Source organism: Vanellus vanellus (assembly GCF_965231255.1).
Source record: "Vanellus vanellus genome assembly, chromosome: 18".
Taxonomy (NCBI): Eukaryota; Metazoa; Chordata; class Aves; order Charadriiformes; family Charadriidae; genus Vanellus; species Vanellus vanellus.
In genome coordinates this window covers 4405412-4431306 of record NC_138923.1, presented here as the reverse complement: position 1 = coordinate 4431306, position 25895 = coordinate 4405412, and the positions used below count along the sequence as shown (strand labels likewise).

The 25895-nt window shown below is 55.4% G+C and overlaps 1 protein-coding gene across 1 annotated transcript in view; it reads left to right on the top strand.

The window, feature by feature from the left end:
• The window catches only part of ASTN2 (astrotactin 2), a gene marked incomplete at its 5' end in the record, with an annotated part of 368996 nt that overhangs the window by 78307 nt on the left and 264794 nt on the right, over positions 1-25895 (top strand). The window contains one exon of the mRNA XM_082492552.1: positions 18296-18680. Within this exon, the coding sequence (XP_082348678.1) occupies positions 18296-18680 (385 nt within the window). The remainder of the gene's footprint in view (positions 1-18295; positions 18681-25895) is intronic.

Sequence of the window (25895 nt, the reverse complement as noted above, 5' to 3'; positions counted from 1 at the left end):
GCCAGGAGTAAGGGCTCTCCAGGGGCTGCAGTAGAAGCTGCTGTCCCCCTGCCCTGAGCTGGTACTCGTGGGTCACCGTGAAGTGGGGAGAATTGGTGCGTGCAGGGCAGAGATACGGTACAGTGAAGCATTTGGGGGACTGAGCTCTTCAGCGTCAATGGGCAGAGCTGATGCTCGGTGTCGTTCTGCTGAGGCGTGGGTCACCTTGCCCTGGGGAAGCCCAGAAAGCGTGCCCAGCATGGTGGGGTGGTCACCAAGGAGAAGAGTGGAAAGCTGGAGCTTGGTGCAGGTTCTTGACCCTCTCGTGGTGCTGTTAGTCTCGCTGTTTTCATCCTTGCGCGTTTGCAGCTTGTGAGCGTTGTGGGGTCCATTAGTCCCTACTAGTGCCACGTGTCCCCTCTCTGGTGTAAGGGTGGAAACTGCTTTGTGGCACAGGGTTACCATTCATGGAAGAACGTAATGATGTTGTTGAGTGGGGAGGATTCTTTGAGCTCAGTTGCACTGTGGAAAAAACATCACTGAGATGTGTAGGGAGGAGGAAAGCAAGGGCGGAAACGAGGAGTTGTGGGAAGCGATCTTTAGATCCCCTAAACTTGGGGGTCCCATTCTGGCAAGACCCATCTGTGGTGGACAGGCGGTGCTGCGGCTCAGGGCGCTGCGGCAAATCTCCCCAGAGCAGCCCTGCCTGCTGCTGACCCCTCCAGCCCTCCTGGCGGGGGTAGTACCCACGCTTTAAATACCCAAGGGAGGGTGTTTACCCCCCTTTGCAGCCTGGCCTTGGTCCACAGTGTGCATTTACAGCCCGGGCAGGGACGCAGCGGCCACGCGTGTAACTTAATTCACCCAGTGCTCTTGGGACAGGCTTTTCCTCGCCTCGTGCTATCCAGGGCTATCGCATTCAATCGCCTGCTGCAATTGCTTGGCCGTCACATAGATTTTTATCTGGAGTGTCCTTTGGAAAGGGAGCCCTGAGCTGTCGCTGGGAATGTTAAAACGATAAATGTGTTTTGCACCTGGCGCTGGGAAGGAGCAGCTTTAGGGCTTGTAAGAGCCTGCAGCCTCCGCTGCCCGCACCGCCTGCCTCTTCTCCGGCCAGCGGAGCATCCCAGAGGGACCAGAAGGGACCGGCGTGTCTGCTTTGGCACGGCCAAGCCCTGCTGGTGGCTGGAGGTGGCTCAGGTCCTCGGCTGTGCCCTGGGAGGAGTTAGGGAGAGAGGGGCTGTGGTGGGAGCAGGACTCGGTAGGGCAGCGGGAAGGGTGTGCTGCTGCTTGGAACGGGGATGCAGGAGAGGGAGCGGAACCCTGGATCTCGTGTTCTTAATTGTTTTCTTTCACGTAGTGACCCTGGCCCCATTTGGGTTCCTGAGGTCCTGTTTATGCGCTGGAGCCTGTCCCAGCCCTCTGCTGAGGCTGCCAGGCGGGAAGAGCTTGTTTTCAAGACTCCTCGATGGAAAACATTTTCCTGCCTCGGAGAGAGGGTTTCCCCCGTTTGGCTGGGCAGTGCCGGCTGTCCCCTCCGCGGCATCGCAGATCCCGGGCTTGGGGGTGTGGGTTAGCCCTGCAGAGTCATCTGCCCCTGGGAAATCCCCACCGGCGTGGGAAGCCTGGCCACGAAAGGGCAGGGAAGGCCGGGATGGGGCTGTGCAGCAGGAGGGGTCGGAGGAGGACCATGTCTCTTTGGCCTCAAGCGAAGCTCTTGGAGAACAGCATCCAGGCATTGCTCAGGGTGGTGGCTAGTGAGGACCTAAACTTCCCTGTCCTCTGTGGTACCGCTCTGCCGTGGTGGCATGTGGGGCGCTGACTCCGCCGGGTCTTTCATCTGGGTGCTCTCCAGCCATGGACTGGAAGGTGTCCTTCACCTCGGTGTTTGGCACGTTGACTGGGTGTCCTGGGCTCCCTGACATGGGGGCTTGGAGAAGGACCGTGCAGGCATGGACAAGAAAGGTTGAACCGAGTTTCCAGCGCTCCGTCTATGCAACATACCATGGATGCTGGTCTTTTTTTGGCTTCCTTTGTCCCGTGGGAAATTACTCTTTTGTGATGAGAGCCTGAAAGGAGGTCGGATGCTGAGGACATCAGCTGAGCGCCTGGGGAACGAGAGGTTCTTTTTGTTCAGAATAAGAAGAGGATTAGAAAGACAGAGGAGCCCGTGCAGATCTGGGCTGCCTCTCGAATGGATGCTTCTCTCTACCCTGGGGCTTTCTCCTCGCCTCGCTGCCTGCCTTCACCTTGCCACCCAGGCAAGCTTCTCCGGGAACATACGGCTGTATCTTCATCTCCCATTCATGCTTTTCCCCTCAGGCGAAGCTGTTTCTTCTGCAGGAGGCCAGGCCTCCTCGGAAGATGGGAGCACCTTGCGGGCTGGGCTTAATTTAGATTAGATGTGCACTTGTGAACTCAGCCCAGCCGGCGAGACCGGCACCGCATGGCATCGGGGTGAGCGGCGATGGAGCTGGGTGGGAGGTGGTTTTCCTTCCTCCCGGATGCTAAAACCAAAGTGTTGGGGGGTGCATGCGCATTGGGAGGGGGGAGCAAACCAACGCTCGGTACTCACTGTCTGCGTCAGGAGCAGCAAATAAGGAGTGGAGAGGTGCTTGGGGAGCCGAAAGGTGTGGGTAGAAGGGCTTTATTAGCTCCATTTGAAATATTTCGTCTCGATTCCCATTTAGCTGTGGAATCTAACTTTATTTTAGCTTTAAATTTAGATTTTCAAAACAGGCCTGTCAAATTAGTAAAAGGGAATTTGATTAGAAAATGGCAGCGGGATTGAGGTCTTTGTTTTTCTCTGTGCGTGATTTGGCTTGGAGATCGCTCTTAACCAAAAATACCCTATTGGAAAGTGGTTTTTAGCTAATCAACGCTTTCCAACTGGGGAAAAAAATAGAGCAGAGCTGGAAAATTCCTGCCACCGGCTCCTCAGCCAGCAGCCACCACTCGGCAGGGACCGGGAGGGTTGGGTTGGTGGGTCAGGGCTGCAGTGGTGTTGGGGACGACTCAGGGACTGGAGGGAACGGGGAACGCAGAAGAGGGTGGGATGGCTTTGTGCCTTCCCCTGTCCTCTCCTGCTCACTGCTGTCCCCGTGACTGGCTTCCACTGTTTGAGCTCCCTGAGCACGCGGGTGGCCGAGCCCAGTGCCACGGGTCTTGTGCCACGATGGATGCTGCGATGGGGGGCAGAGGGCCGGGAAGGGGTAACGGGGGTCTGGCTGGCTCCGAAGCAGCCATCCTTGCTCCGGTCCCTGCCTGCTGGCGGGGACAGTGCCACCTGCCATCGGTGGCTGGATTCACTCCGCGATCACTCACAGATGCTGCAATTACGCTGGCGACACCGTGTCAAAAACCTCACGGCAGCATCGGTACGCGCACAGGGATGGGAGGGGGTTATTAGCCTCTTATTATCCATTTACCCAGATATCCCGGCTAATCAGCTTTCAGATGGGGAGAATTAATTGGTTTCGTTTGGAGCACCAGGCACGTTTAATTGAAATGAATTCTCTCCCGTTTCCAAACGGGCACTTTCTTGGCCGCCGTGGGATGGGGAGGGGTCTGCAGCATTCCCATCGCGGACCCTCACGGCGCCGTGCGGCTGCAGTGAACCGGCTGTAAGAGCTGTGCCCTTCACCCCTCTCTCCATCTGGGAAGGAGCTTTCATTTTTCCACGCACACAGCTTTCTCGGGTGTGCTCCAAACCCTCTGCTTATAGCAAGGCTGGGGAACGCACATCCCACATTGTCTCAATCCCCCTAAATATGTAGAGCGGCGTGTACCGCGGAGCTTGGCAGGTCATCTCGGTGGCACACGGGTGGCATGGCTGTGATTCTCGCTGCTTTCTGGGAGCAAGAGGTGCGGCAGGGGGATGGAGCCAGGAGAGGAGCGTCCCCGGGGCTGGGTGGGCATGCAGGATGCTCGGGACTCTTGCCGGCAGGGGTGACTTTTTGGAATATAACCACTTTTTATACTTCTGTTGCTGCTGTACTATGCTCTAGGTCTCACCCGGGCTTTGCACAGCTCTGGGCAGGCTGCTGAGCTGGCCCCCCAAATTAAAGGGGGATCTGAGCAGTGGCAGAGCTCTGGCAAAGGTGGAAGGGGTGGCAGCCGGTGACCTGTCCTGCACGGGACGGCATCGATCCTGCCGGCGAGGATGCAGGGAGAGATAATCCAGCACCCTGCTGGGCTCGCTCGGTGCCACACACACCCCAGTTCCCCCAAACCCTCCTGCCCCTCTGAGCCATTGCTGCTGCTGCTGCCCCCCGCTCTGGTGCCAGCTCCTCTTAATTAAAGGCTGTCTCGTCACTGCAAGAACGCGGCTGTAATTAGTGCTGGGCGCGAGGACTGCTCCTCGCTCTGTGAGAGCGCAAGTGAAAGCTCGTGGCTCTGCAGAAGGTCCACTGGGACAGCGGGGACGCAGCTCTGAGCCCTGTACCGGGGGGTGCTGCTGCTGGGTGGTCCCCGGGGAGTCCCCTCAGGTCCCCTCTTCCCAAGTCCTGCTCCAGCAAGGGTGAGGGGTAGCTTGGTGGTGGACTCGGAAAAAGTCATAGGCTTTAAATTCACGCTGTTGAGGAAGGCTGGACTGGAATGTCCGAAATCACTGGTTCTTCCTCAAAACGCGCAGGTAAATGTCCCTTTGGAAGTGCCAGCATCTCCGTACCTCTCCAGCGTCTCCCTTCTGCAGCATCCTCCAGGGGAGGGGTGTAGGTAGGAGCCCTGGTTTCTTCGCCTTTGCTCTGCTCCCATCACCTTGGATGTCCTGTATCCATACAGGGGGGAAAAAAAAAAAAAAAAAAAAAAAGGTATTTGAATTGGAGGTGCCTCCAGCTGCAAGCGCTTTGGGACGGGGACTGTCCCCGGGGTGTGCCAAGCTCTCCAGAGCTGAGGCTGCTCCCGCTGCCCCCCGGGGGTGCCGAGGGCCGCTTGGCACATGCCAACTCGGCTTTTCCCCTCCCGGGCTGGCAGCGGGATGGATGCCCTGCGCTCCCCGCGTGCGGCTCTGCCTCCCCGGCAAGGGGGTCGCTGGCCTCGTCCCCTTCACAGCGCTCTTGAAAACAAGCAAGCAAAGCAAAAGTGGTGCGTTCCCATCATTTTCTATTCCCAGCAAGAGGGTCGGGCAGGCGGGCGGCAGGGGGTCGGCCAGGCGGCGTAGGGTGATCGAACGTGCCGTGAAGCAATAAGGTTTCTGTGGACGGGCGGGTGCGTAAAGCAGCGAGCGTGGGAACTGTACGGCGGGACAGCCCCTGGCCCTGTGGATTTGCTTTTCCACTGTGCCGAACCCCGACGTCATTTGGAGGCGTCGCACCGAGGGCTGGGTAAGGGGGACGCCGCGTTCTTGGGCGGAAAGGGAAAAAAGCCCTGAAACGCCTCATAAATTGTATGTATGTGCAACGTTGCGGTGAAGTTAATGGGAGTTAAGTGTATGGTTAAGTGCTGTACTTAACCGGGCTCTTAATAACCCAGTGGGAATAGCTGTGATGTTTTGGGGAAAGAAAAAGGGTTTGTGAACTTGCTGAGCTCTTTGATCTTTTCTTGAAATGAGAGTCGCGGATTTGCCTGTGCTGTGATGCACGGGGACGGGGGGGCAGTGCATTTCTCAAATTGCGTATGTGTAAATGGATAAAACTTCCCCCCCCCCCCACTGCTGTGCAGTGCAATGCCGCAGGTACCAGTGGGGGCCCTTCTCCGGGGGGCACGGGGGGGCTGCGGTGCGTACCTCCTGTAGCGTGAGTGGCGATGCCAGAATTGCAGACGCCGAACGCGGCGCAGACACGTGCACAGAGCTTTTGTGCCCGTTCCTGTGGCTGAGTGCCCTCCCTCTCCCCCGGGAAAGCGGTGGTTTGTGCTGCTGCTTTTCAGAAAGATGTTCATTACGCTGAAATATTTGCACTTTAAATATGGTAAGGCGGATTTTTCTTTTCTTGACACAATAGGCTGGATCGTTCCCAAAGCAGCTGCCAGATAGGGGCTCAGTAACAAACCTTTAAAAAAAAAAACCAATCCCCACAACAGCAAAAAGAGCTCTTTCCCTCCATTCCTGCTTGCACCTTCCCATCGCCTCCTCACTCCATAAATTGTTTTCAGATGTCCATAAATAAACTCTAAACCCCTTTTCCAGTCCCTCGCGTGTCTTCGTTCCACCCTGCGCAGAGCAGCACGTGCCAACGCAGAGGAGACCTGGTCCATCAATGGGGCTTGGAGGTGTTGGGCTACTCCAAGAAATCCCTATTCCTTAAGGCGGCGGTATATTTTTCTCTATGTTTTGCCACCTTTTCTGGACAACTGTCCAAGATCTGGCAGCCCCCAGAAGCTGGCTGGTTAATTGAGCAGAAAGGATGCTGTACCCTGTCGCTCACCAGCACTTGGAAGCTGGAGGCACAATGTGAATTGTGTTCGTGGTCCCTCAGCCGGAGATGTGCATCTCTTATTAGATTAATTTTTTTTTAATATATGCAGAATATACAGTGGGAGCAGCATTAATTCGCACTAATGGTTGCGAGATCTACTGAGAATTAACTGCATTTTTTGTAAATTAGGGAGGAAGCGGATAAACACAATTATTAAAAAAACAAGAAAGGTACTTTTGCAACAGCAGTACATGTTACTCATTTATCTGACAAGTGTTCTTTACTTTTAATTATATTTCATCGTTTGCTAGCGAATGCTCTGCTGGTAGATATTGTAATAACCCCAGTAATTTCAGACCTGGCTTTTGCATTTGTTCAGCCTTTGTTTGGAAGGGGTGTACCGCGGCGGCTGGGATTTGGGGGAGGGGGGGGCTCTGGAGTAAGTGCCACTGGAGCCTGCAGCGGCTCCGGGGTGCCGCAGAGATGAGCTGTGTACGCGTGTTCTGGGAGATGCTCTCACCCACTCGCTGCCCAAACAAAGCAAAACTGTGTTCAGTTTTGGGTCCCTCATTACAAAAAAAAAAAAAGACATTGAGGTGTTGGAGCGTGTCCAGAGAAGGGCGACGAAGCTCGTGAGGGGTCTGGTGGAACAGGTCTGATGAGGAGCAGCTGAGGGCCCTGGGGGTGTTCAGCCTGGAGGAGAGGAGGATGAGGGGAGACCTTCTCGCTCTCTATAGCTCCCTGAAAGGAGGGGGTAGCGAGGGGGGGTCGGTCTCTGCTCCCAAGAAACAGGCGACGTGACAAGAGGGAAAAGCCTCATGTTGCCCCAGGGGAGGTTTAGGGTGGATATTAAGAGAAATTTCTTCACGGAAAGGGTTGTCAAGCACTGGCACAGGCTGCCCAGGGCAGTGGTGGAGTCACCATCCCTGAGGGTATTTAAAAGACCTGTAGTCATGGTGCTGAGGGACATGGTTTAGTGGTGGACTTGGCAGTGTTAGGTTGATGTTTGGACTTGATGATCTTAAAAGTCCCTTCCACTGTAGATGATTCTATGAACGCGGGGTGGGAGCAAAGGTAGGACCCGCACTGTGTTCTGGGGAGGGCACTGATCGGTGGAGGTGCTGAGGTTTGAGGGTGGTCGCTCAGGGGGTCTGAAATCAGCCTGGGGTTGAGGCAAAGGCTCCTAAGAGATGTGCAGCTTCTATGAGTTTTATCCCTTTTTTAAATTAGCACATTTAGCTTCGTCCCTCCTTCCTTGTGCCACCTCTACACACCTTTTGCTGTGACTGCTACCAGTGCCGCCCTGTCCATGGGGGCCAACTGACCAGCAGGTTGGCTTCTCCATCAGATGCTAAAATGGCTATTCTGCATCAAGACCAGGTTGGACGGGGCTTGGGGCAACCTGGGCTGGTGGGAGGTGTCCCTGCCCAGGGCAGGAGGGGTGGAACTAGGTGATCTTTAAGGTCCCTTCCAACCTAAGTGATGTGGCTCGGCCAGCACAGCCAAGGGCGTCGTGCCAGATGCTCTGCCGTGGGATGGGGCACCTGCATGGGCAGAGCTTTGCCCACAGCTAAGGGCAGGAAAGTCCAGAAAAATCCCATGAGATGTTCCTGTAGGCAATGCTCTCTGTCCCTGAAACGGGAGGGGTGAAGTGTGGAGCAAGGCGGGTTCGGGCTCCCGTGGGACCGGCTGTCCCTGCCCAGGGGCGCGCGGGTGCAAGGTGCAAATCTGCAGGTCTGTTGGAGGGGTCTGGTTAGGAGGATCCCCCAAGTGACCATCTTGGGAGGCTCTGGAGGGAGGAGAGGTGCAGCAGGGATGTGCCCCCTGCTAGCATCAGGCAAAGCAGGCATGGTCAAGCTGCGGTTACTGGGGATTTCAGTGAAACCAAGCCAAAACTGAGCCTTGGAGAACTTCATTGCTCTTCTCTTTCACGTGGGAAGGCCACACACAGTCTCTTTGGTGGTCCTCCATGGTATTGGGTGGATTCCCACTTGCTGTTCCCCTGGCAGAGGCTGCCTTTGCTGGGATGCAGCCTCAGAGCAGCTCCACCGGCCGTTGGGATGCTCCTCGCCGGAGCCGGGTCCCCGCGGGCGGTCGGGGTTCGGGCTCTGCTCTGAAGACGGTGCAAAGGGGGACATTGCATTGGGTGGTGGCTCTGCGCTTGCTGGCTTTGCGGGACGTGCCTTGCGCCCCGCGGGTAATGGCGAGGTGCGTTGTGTGTCGGCACAACCCTGGGTGCCCGCAACGCCTGGCAGCCCTTGCTGCGAGACCTCTCGTGTGCCGGAGAGACTTACTGTGGACGGGGTGAATTATTTTATTTAAAAGCAAGATTGGCTGTTCTTAACTCAAGTGGGTTTTTTCCTTCTGTTTGGAATGTGGCTAAAATGCAGTTCGGGTCCCGGGTGTAAATGAGCCGAGCAGGAGGGATGTGTGGAGGTGTCTCTAGCGGGCTCAGGCGGGGAGGAGGGATGGGGCTCGGTAACCGAAACTCCTTCGGGGGGGAAAAATAGAAGAAAAGAGAAAAAAAAAAAAAAAAAAAAAAAAAAAAGGGGGGGGTGATTTTGTTTTTGGTGTCAGCTTTGCGCTCCGCCAGCCTGCCCGCATTAGGGAAACATGAGCGCGAACGCACGAGACCTTATGCATTTTAAAATCTTCCCTCTCTGAGGGCAAGCTCCGGGTTAGCGGGTCAGCCGATTTAGGTGAACCGTTTAGAGCGCATTAAGATCACAATTTATGCAATCTGCGCTCTGGCTTTAAAAAGAGCTGGCAATCAGGTGCTTAATAAAATCACCTCCAGCCCTCCTCTTTCAGTTCACTGCAAATAAATGCCTTTTTTTTTTTTTTTTTTACATCATAAAAATGGATTAGGAGTCGTTTTGAATTGTTATCCTAGCAGGATGTGCAGCTCGGGATACGCAGGCATGTTGGGTGTGATTGAGGTTTGTGTATTTTGGTGCTCGCGTACAGCCGGTGCCTGGGAGACCATTCAAATAAACATTTACTGGAACATCACATCGCGTGTCTGAACGGCGCAGAAAAGGCTGATTGGCAGGTTCACTCCTCCTTTTTGTTTTCCGTTGTTGGATGAAACAGCGAAACAAAATTTAGCGTGGCTTAAAAAAAATAAATAAAATTATATGGAAATGTGACTTTTTGTCTGACTTTTTTTTTTTTTTTTTTACGTGGAAGAGTCGGAGATATTAAAGTTATGGTTCCCACAGCAACTGTAACTCTCATCTCTTGTGCGTGTGTCATACTTTGCAGGACTGTATACGCTATTAAATTTATGCCCGATGCGTGTGCGGACGGCATGGCAAGCAGAGCAGCCGCGTGTGACGGATCCACACGAGCCTGCTGGAGCCATCCGATGGGAACCCTTCCTATCAACCCCCCGGGCCACATCCTGCGCTCCCTGCGCAGTATAAGCCCTTTCAGAGAGGATGATTCATAGGTGCTGTGGGCTCTGGGCAGGGTTGGGTGATGTGGCTGTGATAACAACAGCAACAGAAGGCAGTGCCCCATCATTGCTGGAGCTCGGCGATGTTGTAAGAGCTGTGGAAAGAGGGGAAAATAAAAAATAAAAAAAATAAAAATACAGTTTTCTTCGGGCCACAATTCAAGCAGCCGTCCCCGCTCAGCAAAGCGCTGAGGCGTGTGCTATAGTCTCATGGACTGTAATGGGAATTAAACACACATTTAAAGTTAAGCGTGTGGTTAAGCACCTTGATGAAGCAGTGCTTGAATGGGGATTGGAAGCGTGCAGGGAGAAAAAGCGGTATTTTTCAGTAGATTTGCCCTGTATCATTGCTGTCTTGTACGGAGAGGTGGGGTTAAGTGGTTTTGAGGTCAGGACCGGATTCAGATCTCTCTGGAGGTTTTATTTTGGGTTGGTTTTTTTTTTTTTTTTTTTTTTTAATCCCAGTGTTCATCTCTTCCTCGCTGGGGTTCATTCTGGCTCGCTGTCTGCCCTTGCTCTCCTCCTCATGCTCTGCCTCAGTTTCCCTGCCTGATGCCCACCCGTGGGCTCAGTTGCTGACCCCCCGCAGCGCGCGGGGGTATGTGCCTTCAGAGGGTGTCTGTGATTCACGGCCAGGGGTGGGCAACGTCTCCTCCAGAGAGAAGCTGCCTGCCATCAGGAGGGGCAGCCGGAGGAGGGAGCTGGCAGGACCCCCGCGGCGTGCCAGCACCGCTCTGCAGTTTGGGCAGGCGACGTCCAGTGACGGATATGTCTCAGCTCTTCCAGTAACATCGTGCTTCTTGTGGTTGTGTTTCTTCTTGAACTTCTTCACTGCATGTCAAGCTCACAACTTTGCGTGCCATCCACCGTGGATGCAGGAGGAGAGTAAGCATCCTTCCATCCTTGGTGTACGTTGTCCCTTTCCTTCTGCTGGCAGAGGCCGGGTGAGGACCGAGCAGGTTCAGTCGGGTCTCTGCCTATGTGAGCATCTCCCGAGATGGGGTCCAGCGCCTTCCTGAACTCCAGGTGCTCCTGCTCTATCCATGAGCCCTGCTTTCCTCTTGTAGGAGAGGTTGGACTAGATGATCTCCAGAGGTCCCTTCCAACCCTGACCATTCTGCGATTCTGTGTGACTGCTTCTGGCAAAGCCTCTTTCCCAAAGCCCTGTTTCTCTCCTGTCGTCTCCCTCCTCGTGTGCCTTTGTGTGCCTCCAGTAACCCTTCCCTGCCCTCCTGTAGGATGTGCAGTAGTGGATGGGGGTGATCTTTCTTCTTCCTGTGTCCTCTTATCACAGAGCTGAAGGAACGTTGGTATTTCTGAGACCTTCTCTGCCTTTTTAGACTTGGTTGCAATGGGCCAGTGTGTACGGACAGGAGAGGGGGAGGACGGGGAGGCAGACAGGAGTGCTGTGGGTGCGGAAACCTCCGTTCTGCAGGAAACAGCCAAAACTCCCCCATTATGGGGACGACAGCCAGAGGCTGGTGTTATCCCCGCTGGAGGGAAGAGCAGACTATAGAAGATCCTTTCCCCTGCCCTGCTGTTTCTTTAAAGCCAGAGGGATGGTGTGCCGTCTGCGGGCATGTCCTGCGCCCCGGGAGGGCGAGGAAGAGGCAGGGCGCAGAGGAGGTCGTGAAAAACGGCACTGTGCAGGAGAAGGAAGAGACTCCAGGAGATGTCTGCAGAGATCAGCCTTATTTTTCATCGTTAATGATCTGAAAGAAGGTGCAAACAGCATGTTAATTAAGATTTGCAGAAGGAATATTTAAATTGAGAGGTGCAGCAAAGAGAAAGAGCAGTAAGGCAAAGGAGTCGTAGGGAGAAGCTGGTGTGGTGCGGAGGTTTGATCTGGAAAGGGAGGAAGCAGATGCCATGTAACCCAACACCTTAAATGCGGTGTTTTTCTTCCAAAGTTGTCTTGAGCGTAGGTTGGTTGGGGTGCAGGCACGGGGGGTCTTGGTGCAGGGTCTGGCTTGGGGAAGGGACCTGCTGGTGGGACTGGGAGGGAGAGGATGGACAGAGCTGGGGCCATCCCCCGGTCAGCCTGGGCACACCGATGGGCATCTTCTCGGAGTTTGGCTGCAGCAGAGTGTTTGGCCGAGAGGATTGATTGCTAATTAACAGACACTGTTATAATGGCAAACACGGATGATCCCAACCCTGGTCGCGGTTCACCCTGGGACGTGGCCTCGGAGGACCTGTGCCCGGGAGCAAGCCTCTACGTGGGGAAGCGGCATTTACAGGGTCTCCGTGCTGCCGTGCACCATCACTTTTAGTTAAATTAATTAGAAATCTGTTAGCTCAAATTACAGCATGGCTAAAACCTAATGCAAATGTTTGCTACACCTGCTCATCGAGCGCTGCTTTATTATAGCCCTCGGCAATGGCTGAGATGAGCCGGGAGAAGTTTGTGTGCTGAGGTGTGGAGGTCCAAGCTTTGGTCCTTGCTGGTGGCATCTCTGCCTTTGGTCTGTGTTAGCTGGATGTGTCTTACCTGCCTGCTTGTGTCCATGGGCCGGTGGTGCTTTCTGTGTCTGGATTGAGCCAGGAGGGGATGAAATGTTGGAGCAGGTCCAGAGGAGGCCCTGGAGATGCTGGGAGGGCTGGAGCCCCTCTGCTGGGAGGACAGGCTGGGAGAGTTGGGGGGGTTCAGCCTGGAGAAGAGAAGGCTCTGGGGAGACCTTAGAGCCCCTTCCAGTGCCTAAAGGGGCTCCAGGAGAGCCGGGGAGGGACTCTGGATCAGGGAGGGGAGCAATGGGACGAGGGGGAATGGTTCTGAACTGAAAAGGGCAATTTAGATTAGATATTGGGAAGAAATTCTTGACTGTGCAGGTGGTGAGCCCCTGGCGCAGGGTGCCCCGAGAAGCTGTGGCTGCCCCATCCCTGGGGGCGTTCAAGGCCGGGTTGGACGGGGCTGGGAGCAACCTGGGCTGGGGGGAGGTGTCCCTGCCCAGGGCAGGGGGTGGCACTGGATGATCTTCAAGGTCCCTTCCAACCCAAACCATTCTGTGATTCTATGAAATGTTTGAAAGAGAGATAAAATGCTCTGGAGCTGAATGCTGTGTCTGATGAAAAAACATGGGGAGGACAAAACTGGGGGACTGGAAGACCAGAAGTGACTGTGGCATCATCTGCTCTGCCCTCCTGAAGCCTTTATTTCTCATTTGAAATAGAGCATAGCTTTTCTAAAAGCATTCAGGCTTGATTTAAAAAAAAATAAATATAAAAAATTGACAGTGATGGATAATCCACTACAACCGTTTGTAAATTGTTCTAGTGTTTAATTACCTTCACGGCCAAAAGGCAAAGAAAGGAAAAAGTACACAGTGTGAAGAGCTGTGAGGATGGTGTGGTTATTGCTGATACCTGTTTGCTTACCGTGGTTCCCCTGCTGGGACGGCACAGGGCAGTGTGATGCTCTGGCATCGGGGTGCCCCTCGCCCCAGCCTTCCCAGGCTGCAGGGCGCGATGGGGGGGTCTCTGTGCAGGGTCTGTGCTGGGCAGAGCCCGGCTGTCCCAGGGGACTGTCCTTGGAGCGATGGCCCTGGGCTGCGAGAGCCCCGTTTCACCCAGCAGCGGGTAGGTGGTTGTGGGCTGGTTGTCAGCACGATGGGGGACAATTATTGGTTTTGGGTGTCGTGCGGGAGCAAGAGTGGCTTCAAAGTTAGAAAAGAAATAGGGATTTTTTTTTTCCTCGAGGGCAAACCTTTGTATCGGTGTTCAGGGGAAGCAGCAGAAGGGGTTTGGGTCAACACCGGGCTGAATGCTGCGCTGTTTTGCACTGGTTTTGCTTTGACCTGCAGAGGGGATGCTTTGGTGTAAGAGGTCTGCCCGGCCCAAACTGTTTTCTCCCCTGGCCTGGGACCTTCTGTGACTTCAGCCCTGTGTGCTGCGGTGGCCAGGGCTTGCTCTCGTACCGGCTGGGCTGCAGGGCTGGAGGAATCCTTGGGGAGCCCCACCATGGCCACAGCGGTGAGCAGAACTGGCCAAGGAACCAGGGCAGAGTCAGGAAAAAACAGCCTGTTGGAAGAAAGACTTTGTCCAGACCCCAGAGGAGCAGCAGGACTCCCTCGTCTTTCACCGCTTTGGTGGGGAAGGCTGGTGGCTTGTGTTCGAAGAAGCACATGCATCTTCTTGCTGCTCAGAAATTGTTCAGCCTCTGAAACAGATGCCCAAACAGTGATCGCCCTCTAGGTCGGCGGCTTGGCAACCTTCGTAATTTATATGAGCGCCCAATCTCTTGGCTTTCAAGGGGGCTTCTTCCATCGGTTTTCCTTCTGTGCTTCAACTGAGTCCCAGCCTTGCTGCTTTCCAGCTTCAGCTGAGGTTTGCTCCTGTGCCACGAGCCCCGCAGCTCTGCACACGCATGGGTTGTCCCCACCAGCCGCCTCCTCCCCCATCCTCCTCCTCCCATCCCTTCTCCTCCCCCGTGGGTCTCAGCAGCCCTCCGGTGCCCGGCGGCTCCCGCTCGGCCGGCGCGGGGCACGCGGGAGCACGGCGGGAAGGACATTACGTGGGAGAATATGCATGTTCACAGCTCAGAGGATTAAAGGCCCGTGTTCTTATCGCTGCAGAACAGAGTATTATAAATCCAGCCTTAGAATACCAAATCCCCGCGCGGCTTGGCCATTGTTTGGGAATATTAAAAAGCTCGGAGACAGAAATAATCAGTTTCCGAATGACACATTGTCAAATAAAACATTTCTCATATTATCCCTTCCTTCCCCTTTCTCTCTCCCGCTCCCTCAGTTGGATAATTTAACATGAAAAATAGATTAAAATGAGGCTGGCTTGAATGCCTCCTAAGTTTGACTCTTTTTTTTTTTTTTTTTTTTTTTTTTTTTTTTTTCCCCTTTTCCCCAGGAAGCTCTCCTGGTGGGTGTGTGTCACGGTTAAACAAGTGGCTGCCGTCGCGGGGTCAGGGATGGAAGGAGCATGTTGAAACCGAGCCGCCGGCTGTGAGCCCACGAGTGCTCACGCGAGGGGCTGGCGCGGCACCCCCGACCTTCCCCAGGCGGAGAGGGGACCCTTGTCTTGGTGGCTGGCAGAGACGAGATCTGCGCATCCCCAAAGGATGCGGGAACTGCGGCTGGGCTGGGCTGGGGACCCCCTGTCATTCCCAAACTGGGGTGGGGAAGAACAGCACGCTAATAATCTCTGTGCCTTTGCACCTTTTTGTAATTTCTCCTGAGTGGAGAGATCTTTAATTTAATACGCTGACAGGTTTATCTGTTCCAAGCCCTTTCCCGGGGGCAGATGCAGCCAGGCAGGCATGTGGCCCTGGCACTGCCATGGATGCTGGGACCCCTTCCTAGGGTTCAGCCTACGGAGCTGCCCCTCGTGCGGGGCTTTCTCGGCCACCCTTCCCTTTTCCAAGCGTCTGGGTTGTCTCCGGTTGTGCTTCCCCAGGGAGGGCGAGTGCCCTGCTCTGCCCTGCAGCCACTTCGCGCTTGCAGACAGTGCCCCGGCACCAGCGAAGTCCAGCTGGGCAGCTTGGTAGTGAGGCCTTGGAGATTCGTAGAATCATAGAATGGTTTAGGCTGGAAAGGACCTTGAAGATCATCGAGTTCCAACCCCCCTGCCATGGGCAGGGCCACCTCCCCCCAGCCCAGGTTGCCCAAGGCCACATCCAGCCTGGCCTTGAACACCTCCAGGGATGGGGCCTCAACAGCCTCTCCGGGCAACCTGTGCCAGTGCTGCACCACCCTCACAGGGAAAAACTTCTTCCTCATGTTCAATCTGAACCTGCCCTCTTCCAGTTTAAAGCCATTCCCCCTCATCCTATCATTACATGCCCCAGTAAAAAGTCCTTCCCCAGCTCTCCTGGAGCCCCTTTAGGGACTGGAAGGCCGCAATAAGATCTCCCCGGAGCCTTCTCTTCTCCAGGCTGAACAGTCCCAGCTCTCTCAGCCTCTCCTCATAGGAGAGGTGCTCCAGCCCTCGGATCATCCTCGTGGCTCTCCTCTGGACACGCTCCAGCAGGTTCATGTCCTTCTTATGTTGGGGACTCCAGAGCTGGATGCAGTACTCCAGGTGGGGTCTCACCAGAGTGGAGCAGAGGGGCAGAATCCCCTCCCTTGACCTGCTGGCCAGACTTCTGATGCAGCCCAGGATACGGTTGGCCTTCTGGGCTGCGATGGCACATTGCTGCTCATGTTGAGCTTCTCGTCAATCAGCACCCCCAGGTCCTTCTCCTCAGGGCTGCTCTCCAGCCATTCCCTGCTGAGCCTGGATTTGTGCTTGGGATTGCCCCGACCCAGATGTAAGACCTTGCACTTGGCTTTGTAGAAGGCTTTTCCCAGTGGTCATGTCCATGGGTGTTGCTCCGAAACCCTTCAGAGCGCCCTCACTTTGCTGGAAGGACTCCAGCAGGCAAAGCCGCCCCTGATTTTGCTGTGTGGTTTGTTGCGTTGAAGTTTGTGGCCCTGCTGTGTCCTCGTCACGGGGTCTTCCTCTTGCAGGGTCTGGTGTGCTGTGGTTTCTCTCCAGAAAACTGGGCCTCCAAGGGAACAGCCCCAGTTTGGTGCTGGGCGGCTCACACCAGGGAGCTCCTATGATGCTGTGGGGTCTCTGTGCATCTGGTGCCACACAGAGCCAAGGAAACTCATTTCTGCTCTTCCAGGTTGAGGTGTTCATGTTGTTTCTCACTTCTGAGCGTGGAAGGCCATGGAGGGTCTTTATCCTGCTGGTCCTTTGGGTGCTCTGTTACTGCAGGGCACAAACCCGGTCAGCTCAGCGAGCCATGCCCTTCTCCCATGCGGGGATCCCTGAGCATCTCCTGGCCTCTAAACAGCCTTTCCTGATGGCACATGTCACCTAAATTGGGGAAGTCAAGTTGAGCAATGTCCTCCTGAGTCCCCAGGCCCTGCTCCCATTAGCGCCAATTAGTGGGGAGAGGAGAGAGTCCCGATAGGAGGTGCTGGGTGAGCTCCTCTCCTCAGGTTGTGGTGCCAGGATGGTCCAGGGATGTGTGTCTCCTCCGCTCCTGCTCCCAGTGCCTCTCCCCCAGCTAACTCATCCTGTGAGCTGCAGTTTTCCATGCCAGCTCTTTACAGCTGATCCTGTTGAGGAGCCGGAGCCGCGCTCCGGGTATGGCACGGTGCTTTGCATCGAATGCAGATGAAATATTTGCGTGTCTCCGCTTTGCTGTTGCACACTCTGTAAAGTCCTGGGCTGCGGCATCCCCTGTGCCTGCCCTGTCCTGGCTCTTCCTGGCTCGTCGTGTTGCAAAACCCCGTTTGCTCACGCCACTCGCGATCTACATGCCCTGCTTTGCTTCTCTGCCGTGGGATAAAATTGCTCCGACGCTGAAGGGGCTGGAAGCTGGTACACGCAGGGCTCTGCCTGCGCGGGGCTGAGTGACTGGGGCTGAATTTTACTTCCCGAGCAGCTGGAGGCAGCGCTGGCTCCCTTCGGCGCTTCCCAGCCTGGCTCCCTCGGGAGGAGACGCCACTTCCAGGGGTGTATAGTTAATTAGGAGGCTTATTTTTTCAGTAAAGATTTTTTTTTTTTTTTATTTTGGATGGTAATGTAGTTGGGAGCTGCACTCAAGAAAATTTGGAGGGGAGGGAAAAGGAGAGCTTTGCAGGGGTCTGGAATGTGTTGTGCTGTGCCCCCGGGTCTGCAGGTGAAGTTTTGTTGAAACCGTCGGCAAATCACAACCTGAACTGGTGGTGCTGGGGTAACCATGCCATGGGGAGTGGCAGTTCTGTGGTGCTGTTTATTGCACCATCGGTGGTGTGAAATGTTGTGTGTGTCTCTGTTGAGGCTTCACTGCTCCCCCGTTAGGGGCTGGGTTGTTTTAATGAGGATTTTTTCTCCTAAGTGGTGGGATGCGGTTGCCTCCTTTCCCATTTCCCGGTGCAGGGCAGGAGGGGGTGCTCACTCACCTCGACCCCTGTGCACAGGGGTGGGCGCTGGGGGGGCCCAAGTGTGTGCGGTAGGAGCAATGACCCCGGGAGAGCAGGCAAAATAACTTGGGCAGAGCTGAGCCACTGACCTCTGGCACCCTGCTGCTCCTGCCTGTGATGTCCCACCCCAGAGGTGACTGCTCCATGAACCCATCTGTGTGTAGTTCATGGAGCATTGATGAAATGCTGCTCTGGGGGTGGAAGAGGAGAGAGAGGAAGAGTCCATGGATTCACAGCACCCCTGGCCCATCCCTGTACCCTCTGTATCTTGTCACCCATCCCTGTGTCCTCTGCATCCCCTGGTCCATCCCTGTATCCTCTGTATCTTGTCACCCATCCCTGTGTCCTGTGCATCCCCTGGCTCCCTCCCTGCGTCCTGTGCATCCCCTGGCTCCCTCCCTGCGTCCTGTGCATCCCCTGGCTCCCTCCCTGCGTCCTGTGCATCCCCTGGCTCCCTCCCTGCGTCCTGTGCATCCCCTGGCTCCCTCCCTGCGTCCTGTGCATCCCCTGGCTCCCTCCCTGTGCCCTCTGCATCTCGTCGCCCATCCCTGTGCCCCGTGCATCTCCTGACCTGTGCCTTTTGCTCTCCTCTGCAGGGTGGGCTGATCGCACTGCTCCTGCTCCTCTTGGTCTTCACGGTGGCTCTGTACGCCCAGCGGCGCTGGCACAAGCGCCGCCGCATCCCGCAGAAGAGCGCCAGCACGGAGGCCACCCACGAGATCCACTACATCCCCTCGGTGCTGCTGGGCCCCCAGGCCCGCGAGAGCTTCCGCAACTCGCGCCTCCAAGCCCACAACTCGGTCATCGGGGTGCCCATCCGCGAGACCCCCATCCTGGATGACTACGAGGATGAGGAGGAGGAAGAGACACCGCGGCGGGCAGAGCCCAGCACCAGGGAGGATGAGTTTGGCAGTCAGGTGACACGGACGCTGGAGAGCCTGGGCCGGGGCGGGGAGGAGAAGCCTGACTACGAAAAGAAAGGTTTGTGGCTTTTCTCTCTCTTCTTTCCCTCTCTCCATCCTGTGCCGGGGTGTCTGTCCTGGGCGGTGTCACCTAGAGAGGATGGCTCATCCATGTGGGTGGCACTTGGCTCTCCAGGCTTTGGTCCTCAGCGGTCATCTACAAGATGGCTTGCTGCCCTTCCTGAGCGGGGAATCACCTTTGGGTGGTGCTGGGGAAACTGGGGCACGGTAGCTGTGAGCCCTCAGCTGTCACCGCCAGCCCCGTGCACCGGGTCCCCTGCTCTCGCAGCGCTCCCTGACTGCCCTTCGCTGGTGGTTCAGGTGCTGCGGGAGCGTGTGGGCTGTGTGCTCCATGGAGAGCCAGCTTCCTAGGATTTGACCCGTCTCCTTTGTCACACCCTCTTCCAAAACCAGTCTCCCGTTTCCATATGAGCCTGTGGGTGGGATGGGATGGGAAGCTGATGGCTCTGCTGTCGGGCTCGGTGGTGTGTCTGGTCCTAGCAATGGCAGAGACCGCTGTGAAAGCCCCGGTGGGATAGGGGATGCCTGGCTTGGGGAGCAGCACCGGCATTGCCCCAGGCAGGGGAGTTGCTCTTTTGCCGTGGGCTCGCGCAGCGCCTTGCACCGGGCGGCACGGAGGAGTCCTCGCGAGTGCGTGCTCCCGCGGTGCGATGGGCTCCTCAGCAGGATGGGAATGCTGGCGTTCATACCGTCTTCTTGCCATGAGTGAGAGCTTAGCACCTGGGCATCAATCAGGCCGGTCTTCTCTCTCTAGGTGGCAGAACCGTTCATCGCCGTGCTGTCGAGTAGGGCATCGGTTTTAGCGAGCGAGCGTGTCGGTGCGCTGGGGCTGCGGCAGCCTGCCGAGCCTTGATGCTCCTCCGAGAGCTGCTCCATAAAGCTGTGTTTTCTGTGAGCAGCAAAACATCCCCTGTGCTTTATTCTCTGAGCAATCAGACAAATGATCCTGTAGTCACCTGCAAACAAACTCATCAGGACTGTAGATTTAAGGCAAGCACAGAGGAGCTCCGTGCGGAGTTGGAAACGGCAGATCAGAAAATTCCCATTGCGGGAGGGAGCTTGGAGCTGAGTCCGTGTGGATCCGAGGGACAGACACAGACCCCAAATGTGAACCGTTACCCACTTGTGGTGTTTGGCATGGCAGGTACAGTGTTATACAGCGCCTGTAGGTCAGAGTAGAAAGAAGCCAATACAATTCCGTAAGTGTAGGTTCTGGCTGCTGCCTGTCCCTATGGTGCTGACTGCTTGTAAGGTATAATACTGGGTAACGCCGCTGTTGTGAGGTATAAATTCCCTGTTAGGAGCCGCGGGGAGCTGGGCAGCGAGAGCTGGGCTGGGGTGCCTGTTCCTGAGCAGGTGAGGTGCTGCGGATGCTGTGTGCCTTCCCTGAAGGTGCTGGGCTGGGATTTGGAGGAGCTCTGGTCCCTTTGGGGTTCTCCATCCCCAAAGCTCTGCCCGGTTTGGAAAGAAAGTAGTGGTGGGGTCCCTTTGGGTAAAGCGGTCCGACATCAGCACAGCGAGCAGCCAAAGGTTGGACGCAGTAGGATGGGCAGACAGGGTCCCCTGCGGTGACAGTGTACACGATGGCACCCGTTGCTGGCTGTGCCGGGTATGGGGGAGCAGAGGGGAGCCCCTGCAGCTGGGGCTGAGCAGCTGGGGAGGTGCTTTACCTGCTGTCAGCTTCTCCTGGGAGAAGAGGAGAGACCAAACCGCGGGTGACGGGTGCTGGTGGCACCTCTGAATGCACTGCTGGAAGGCGCTCAGGAGCTCTGGGAGGAGGTCAGCATGTATGAAGCAGTCTGGACCTGCTGCCCTTTATTTAGTTGTTCTCTTAACCGCGGATCAAACCCGTGCTGCTGGACCCTCCTGTCCTGCTCTCGTGCCTGGGGAGCCGTGGTGAGAGGACCAGGCAGGGTCTGGGTGCTGCCCCCCTGCCCGTGCGCGGGGACGGAGGGACCGGGGGCTGCACGGGTACAACTGCGTGACTCGGGGGGGGATGTTCCTCCAGCGCGGAGCAGCGTGGCGCTTTCCCTGGAGTGTTTCGGCTAATGCACACTTGATTGCCTGCGTTTTTAAAGTCTGTCTCTCAGAAGCTGCAACACCCACCTCTGCTTATTGAAATGTTATTAGAAGCCATTTAATATTGTTCACCTGTGACGCACAGTAAAATGCATTTGAATAAACAAAAGCAAAGTACATTAGTGCTAATTGCTGAGTGACTCCAGCAGGAGCGAGGACGGGATGTGCCGGCTCCCTCTGCGCAGGGAAGGGGCTCTTGGGGTGACGCTGGACAGTCCCTTCCGTCATCCCATCGGCATGTGGGATTCCCATTCCCCACTGGGCGATCCCTGTCGGAGCACCCGCGGTGGCAGTGCTGGGCGACAGGGATGGGGACAGGGACTCTTCTCGGCTCCACAGCTCTGAGCGTGGGAGCGGGGCGATGCATCGTGGCTGGAAAGCGGGTCCCTGCAGCTGCCGGGGTCGTAAGTGGTGGCTGAGGTTGTGTTTCTTCCACCCTTACAGTGCTTTTTACTCTTTCCTCTTCTAAGCAAGGTTATTACAACGGTGATGGTTGTTGCTCAAACAAACGCAGAGGTGCCCAGGGGTCCATCTGCCGTCCTTGAGTGCGGAGCTGAGCATCCCTATTGGCATCCTCCTTTGTGCACCGCTGGCTGTTACCGGCCCGCGGTGTTAAGAGATGTTTCCCCAACTCTCTGCTTGGTAAGAATGAACAAATGAAAGCCTTCATATATCGTAACTGAGCTGCCTTTTTTATTCTTTCATATTCTCTTCTTTGTTTTGCTTTTCTATAAATTATTTAGAGTTGTGTGAGTGGGGAAGACAGCAGTAACTGCATTTCAGTTCTCTTCCAAACATAATAGTAAACAAGATCTAGGGCAGAATATTAAACTATCTGAGGGCTTCAGGAATTGGCAATAAAGAAACTTCTTATACTGACTGAGAAATCCCCCCGTGGCAGGGCTGCAAGCTGCCTGCAGGGCCAGGGCTAACCCAGGCTGTGAGATATGATCCCAAATGCTCCCACGGGTTCAGCTCGTGATGCTGCCAGGCTCTGTGCCGTGGATCGAGGCAGGTTTGTGCCTTGCCTGGTCTCATCCTTCCAAACCGTGCCGGTTCACTGTGTGTTTCCTCCCAGATGGATGCTCTTGGATGAGGCTTTGCTGAAGGATCAAGCTTCGGTACAAGCTTCTCTCTGCTGACGCTGGCCAGAGCCTGGATTGCCACGGACGAGGCGGCTGTAGGATTTTTTACACCAGAAATACAAAATATAGGTGCTGTGGGCTTTGCACGCGCGTGGGAAAGGTGGTGATTCAGGAGGTGTCGGACGTGCTGCGCACACCGACGCCTCGACCTGCCGGCGGCAGCAGATGCAGCGGGGATTCCCGCGGGGCTGCGGCAGGTGGGGTGAGAAGCTCTGCAGTTGGTGCGAGCAGACACCGCGTACCTGGAGATCCCCCGGGACTGGAAACCAGTTCTGCTCGGGCACCGTTTTACAGGTGGGTTGAAGAAGGATGCCTGAAGGGGAAGCCGGCTGGAGCGTGGCCCCAGCTCGAGGACGGGGTCGGCCGTCCCCCCGGTGCCCGGCTGCCTGGCCGGAGCCACCAGGTTTGGGTGCCATGACCAGGGCCGGGTGAGGAGCTGCGCCCGCATCCCGGGGAGTCCATCAGCGCTCAAGGGAAAAGCTCTCCTTGCTGCTCCGTGCAGTGTAGCGTTGTGATAAGACATCAGCTGGGACTTGTCAGCGGGCTCCAAACGGTATCATCACTGGGGCTGTCACTAGAGGCTCTTTCAAGTGTCACTTCCCAGCATTAATTACCAGGGATGGCAAATCCGATGAAGATGGAGCATTTCGGCTCGCCCTCCACCTGCCTGCGCTGCTTGCTTTCCCCCGGCGCCGGGCAGTGATTGATTTGCAGGTGCCGGGTCGTGCCGGCGGCGGGCGCTTTCCATCACTGGGGATTTGTGCATCCCGTGCTCTGCGGCTGTTGGGCTCGCTTGCCCTTTCCGTGAGGAAAAGTGGGTTTATTCCCTGCGCGGAACTTCTGGATGTATCAGGTCAAGCAGGGAATTGCAGTGGATGAATGACTCTGCAGCCCTGCAAAATGGGAGAGAAGTCCCTGGTCGGGAGGTTGAGCGGTACAAAATGTTGTGCAGAGGACGGATCGACGAGCCAAACTTTCCTCCCCAGTCCCAAGCAGCGCTTTGCAGCGATGCGGATGGGAGGGATGGTCCCACACGGTGCCGGAGCATCTGAAGTGAAGCCCAGCGCAAACAAAACCGCGGGAGCGATGTGCTGAATAATGACATCCAGCAACAAGCGCGTCTGAGTGATAAAGTTAATGAAATTACAGGTTCTGACCTGATACCAGGCTCTGCTGTGGGTAGATAAACAGCAGGGCAAAGATGAGATGTTTATTTCTCCCTAGCCGCAGCTGAAATCTGGATGCGCTGTGCAGGGCCATTAACATTATTACTGTTATGCAAAATCATTTTTGACTTGGGGGGGGGAGGAGGGGGGAAGAAAGAAAGAAAAATCCCCCAACTCCCTAGAAAAATGGAAAGCTGACAAAATTAGAATTACAGCAGGAGCACAAACTGACCTGGTGACATTGCCCAGAGCCCAGATGAATTTAGACCAAAGGAAAATCTGAGGCAGTTGAAGAAGAAAATGCGGTCTTTTTTTTTTTTTTTATTAATATAACAAAATGAAACGGAGTGAGGAAGGGAGCAGTAGCTAGGCAGTCCTAATTAGCCAAAAGGATCCTCGTGGGTTTGGGTTCTCTCTGGCGATCAGAAGGTCTCTGAGGGTTTTGTGCCCCGTGGGTGTGCGTGGTGCCAAGTGGGGTCTGCTGGTGCGGGGTGAGGTTCCGGGGTCTTGGCCTTCACCGGGGAGACCCCCGTGTCCAAACCCAGTCCCCATGTGTACACAGCGTTCTAAGATTAACAGGATTTGGATAAATTTGTGCAGGTGATGTCAGTGTTCTCGCTGCTGCGGGGAGCCGTGCCTCGGTTCTCTGCGTAGTTTCCAGTCCCTGCTCCTGATGATTTCTGCTCTCCTGCCTTTCCCGAGCAGATGGCCTCAAGCTGCAGCCCTTTGGGAATTCCTGACTCGCTTTTGTCTTTTAATATACCTGGCTCGCATCTTTACCGACACGGTTTTGTCCTACAGCAGCAGGAGCCCTTTGCTTCTGTCCCTCAAATGCTGTTTGGGGGAGTTTGGCCCCCGGTCCATCGCAGGCAGCGCCGCTGCATCCCCAGATGGGACACGCTGGACACGCAGAGATGGGGTTAGTTAACGAAGGCAGGTGGGAGTCCGGCAAGCCTGAATGTGGGGTTATCCGCGAGTTCCCCAATGAGAAGATTTTTGCCAAACCAAATCTCAGGATCAGTGAGAAGCAGAACTTCTGCCTGGTGAAAACTGAGGAGAAAATAGATGTCAGTCTTGAAAATCGAGTATCTGCGATTCCAGTCCTGCAACAAAGGACCCATCTTTATTTTCTCAGTTTCTTTCATGTTCAAAAAAAGAACTTTTCAAGCGGGCCTTTGTGCTGGCTTCACAGACTCTGCAGTCTGGGTATGGCCTCCAAGTCGAGACAGGAGACAGGACTTATTACCGATGGTACCAATGATTAATGCCATAGGCATATCAAAGGCGTGGTTGTGCAGTCATCTTGAATTCATATCTCCTGGACTTTCTTCTCACCTGCTGTGTTAACTTAGGTAAACCTCTGAAGTTTCTCTTACTTAATCCATGGATGCTTTTCTCTGTAGTGATAGCGAGAGGCTTTTGAGCATGCCTGAAAGATGGTCTGGCACCTAGAGTGGACCTGGAGATGTAGCTCCAGCTTTGCTCTGCCACCGGCTGCTTTGGTAACCCTGGTTGTGTCACTTAATGGTCCAGTCCTCATCTGTGAGTCGGAGAGGGGAGCCCAGCCAGAGAGCAGACAGGGCAGCACAAGGAGATGTTGAGAACTGCTAACGTAAGGGGTTGTGGTCCCGACAGCCTCCCAGCCAAACCGCTCTGGGTGATGCGGTCCAGGAGAACTGCAGGGGAAGGGGTTTTGGGAAGGGAGACAAATGGCCTAGGTTTGAGATAACAGCAAATGGCAGGCAGGGAGGGTCCTGGTGATGAGGAGGGGGAGCTTCCTATGCCACCCACCAGTGCTGGAGCAGCTGCTCTGGTGGCCACATCTCAGCCATCATCCTCACCACCCAGTGAAGGGAATCTTACCTCTAGGGAAGAGGTAAGGCAGTGCTGCGGCCTGAGGTTGTGGTGTCAGGGCTGGGGAAAGGGATGTTTTGGGGGCTGAGATGTGGAAGAGGAGGGCAGATGGTTAAGCTGTGCCCTAGAGCGGCTTTTCGTTGCAGATACCTGAGCTCTGCGGTATCTTGGCGGTGAGATTTAAAGATGGGGTGTGACTCTGAGGCAATGCCCTCATACTGGGCAGCGTGATGGTGTTCTCCGTGATGGAGAAGGGAGAGCCTACGGGCAATGGGGGCGAGATGACCGGCCTGATGTTGCCGTCCCTGAGCTGACAGCCCGGCGTCCTCGAGGGGACGCGGGTCCCTGGTCAGGCTTGTGGCTGTGCTGTCCCCGGTGCCCGCGCCGCCGTGCCGGGAGCCGCTGTCTGCATCTGCTGTTCGCTTGGATAGGCGGATACAGTGCCACCCTGAATCCGAGCATTAACCGGAGGCTTTCTGAGCCTTTAATAAATAAAACGACGACTTAACGTTTGCTGGAGTCTAAAATGGGACAGTACGTCAGGCCAGCATCTGATGCGTCTTGGGGCTCTGTCTTCTTTCCAGTGACCTGATGGGATCGTGACCCTCTTTGTACGTGATCAGCTTTTCCCGGCTCTAATCCCCCGCCAACTCCTTGCGTAATTTACAGAGACCTTTGAAAATGTATATTCGTGTCGCCTGCCAGTGGAAAGTGTTTTTTGCAGTCCGCTGTTCCTGGCTGAAAAACCTGGCTGCAAATTTCAGCTTTAAAGAAATAAAAAACAATGGGGCCCAACAGGGCAGGAATTGGGTCCCAATTCAGAAAAGCATTTAAGCGCATGCTTAGCTAATGTCTCTGGTTGTTAGAGAAATTAAACATGTCTTTAAGTCCAACGTGCGTAATTCCAGCCGATTTGAGTGCATTAATGAAGAGACCGGGGGCCCCATTTGCAGTGGTTACAATGGATAT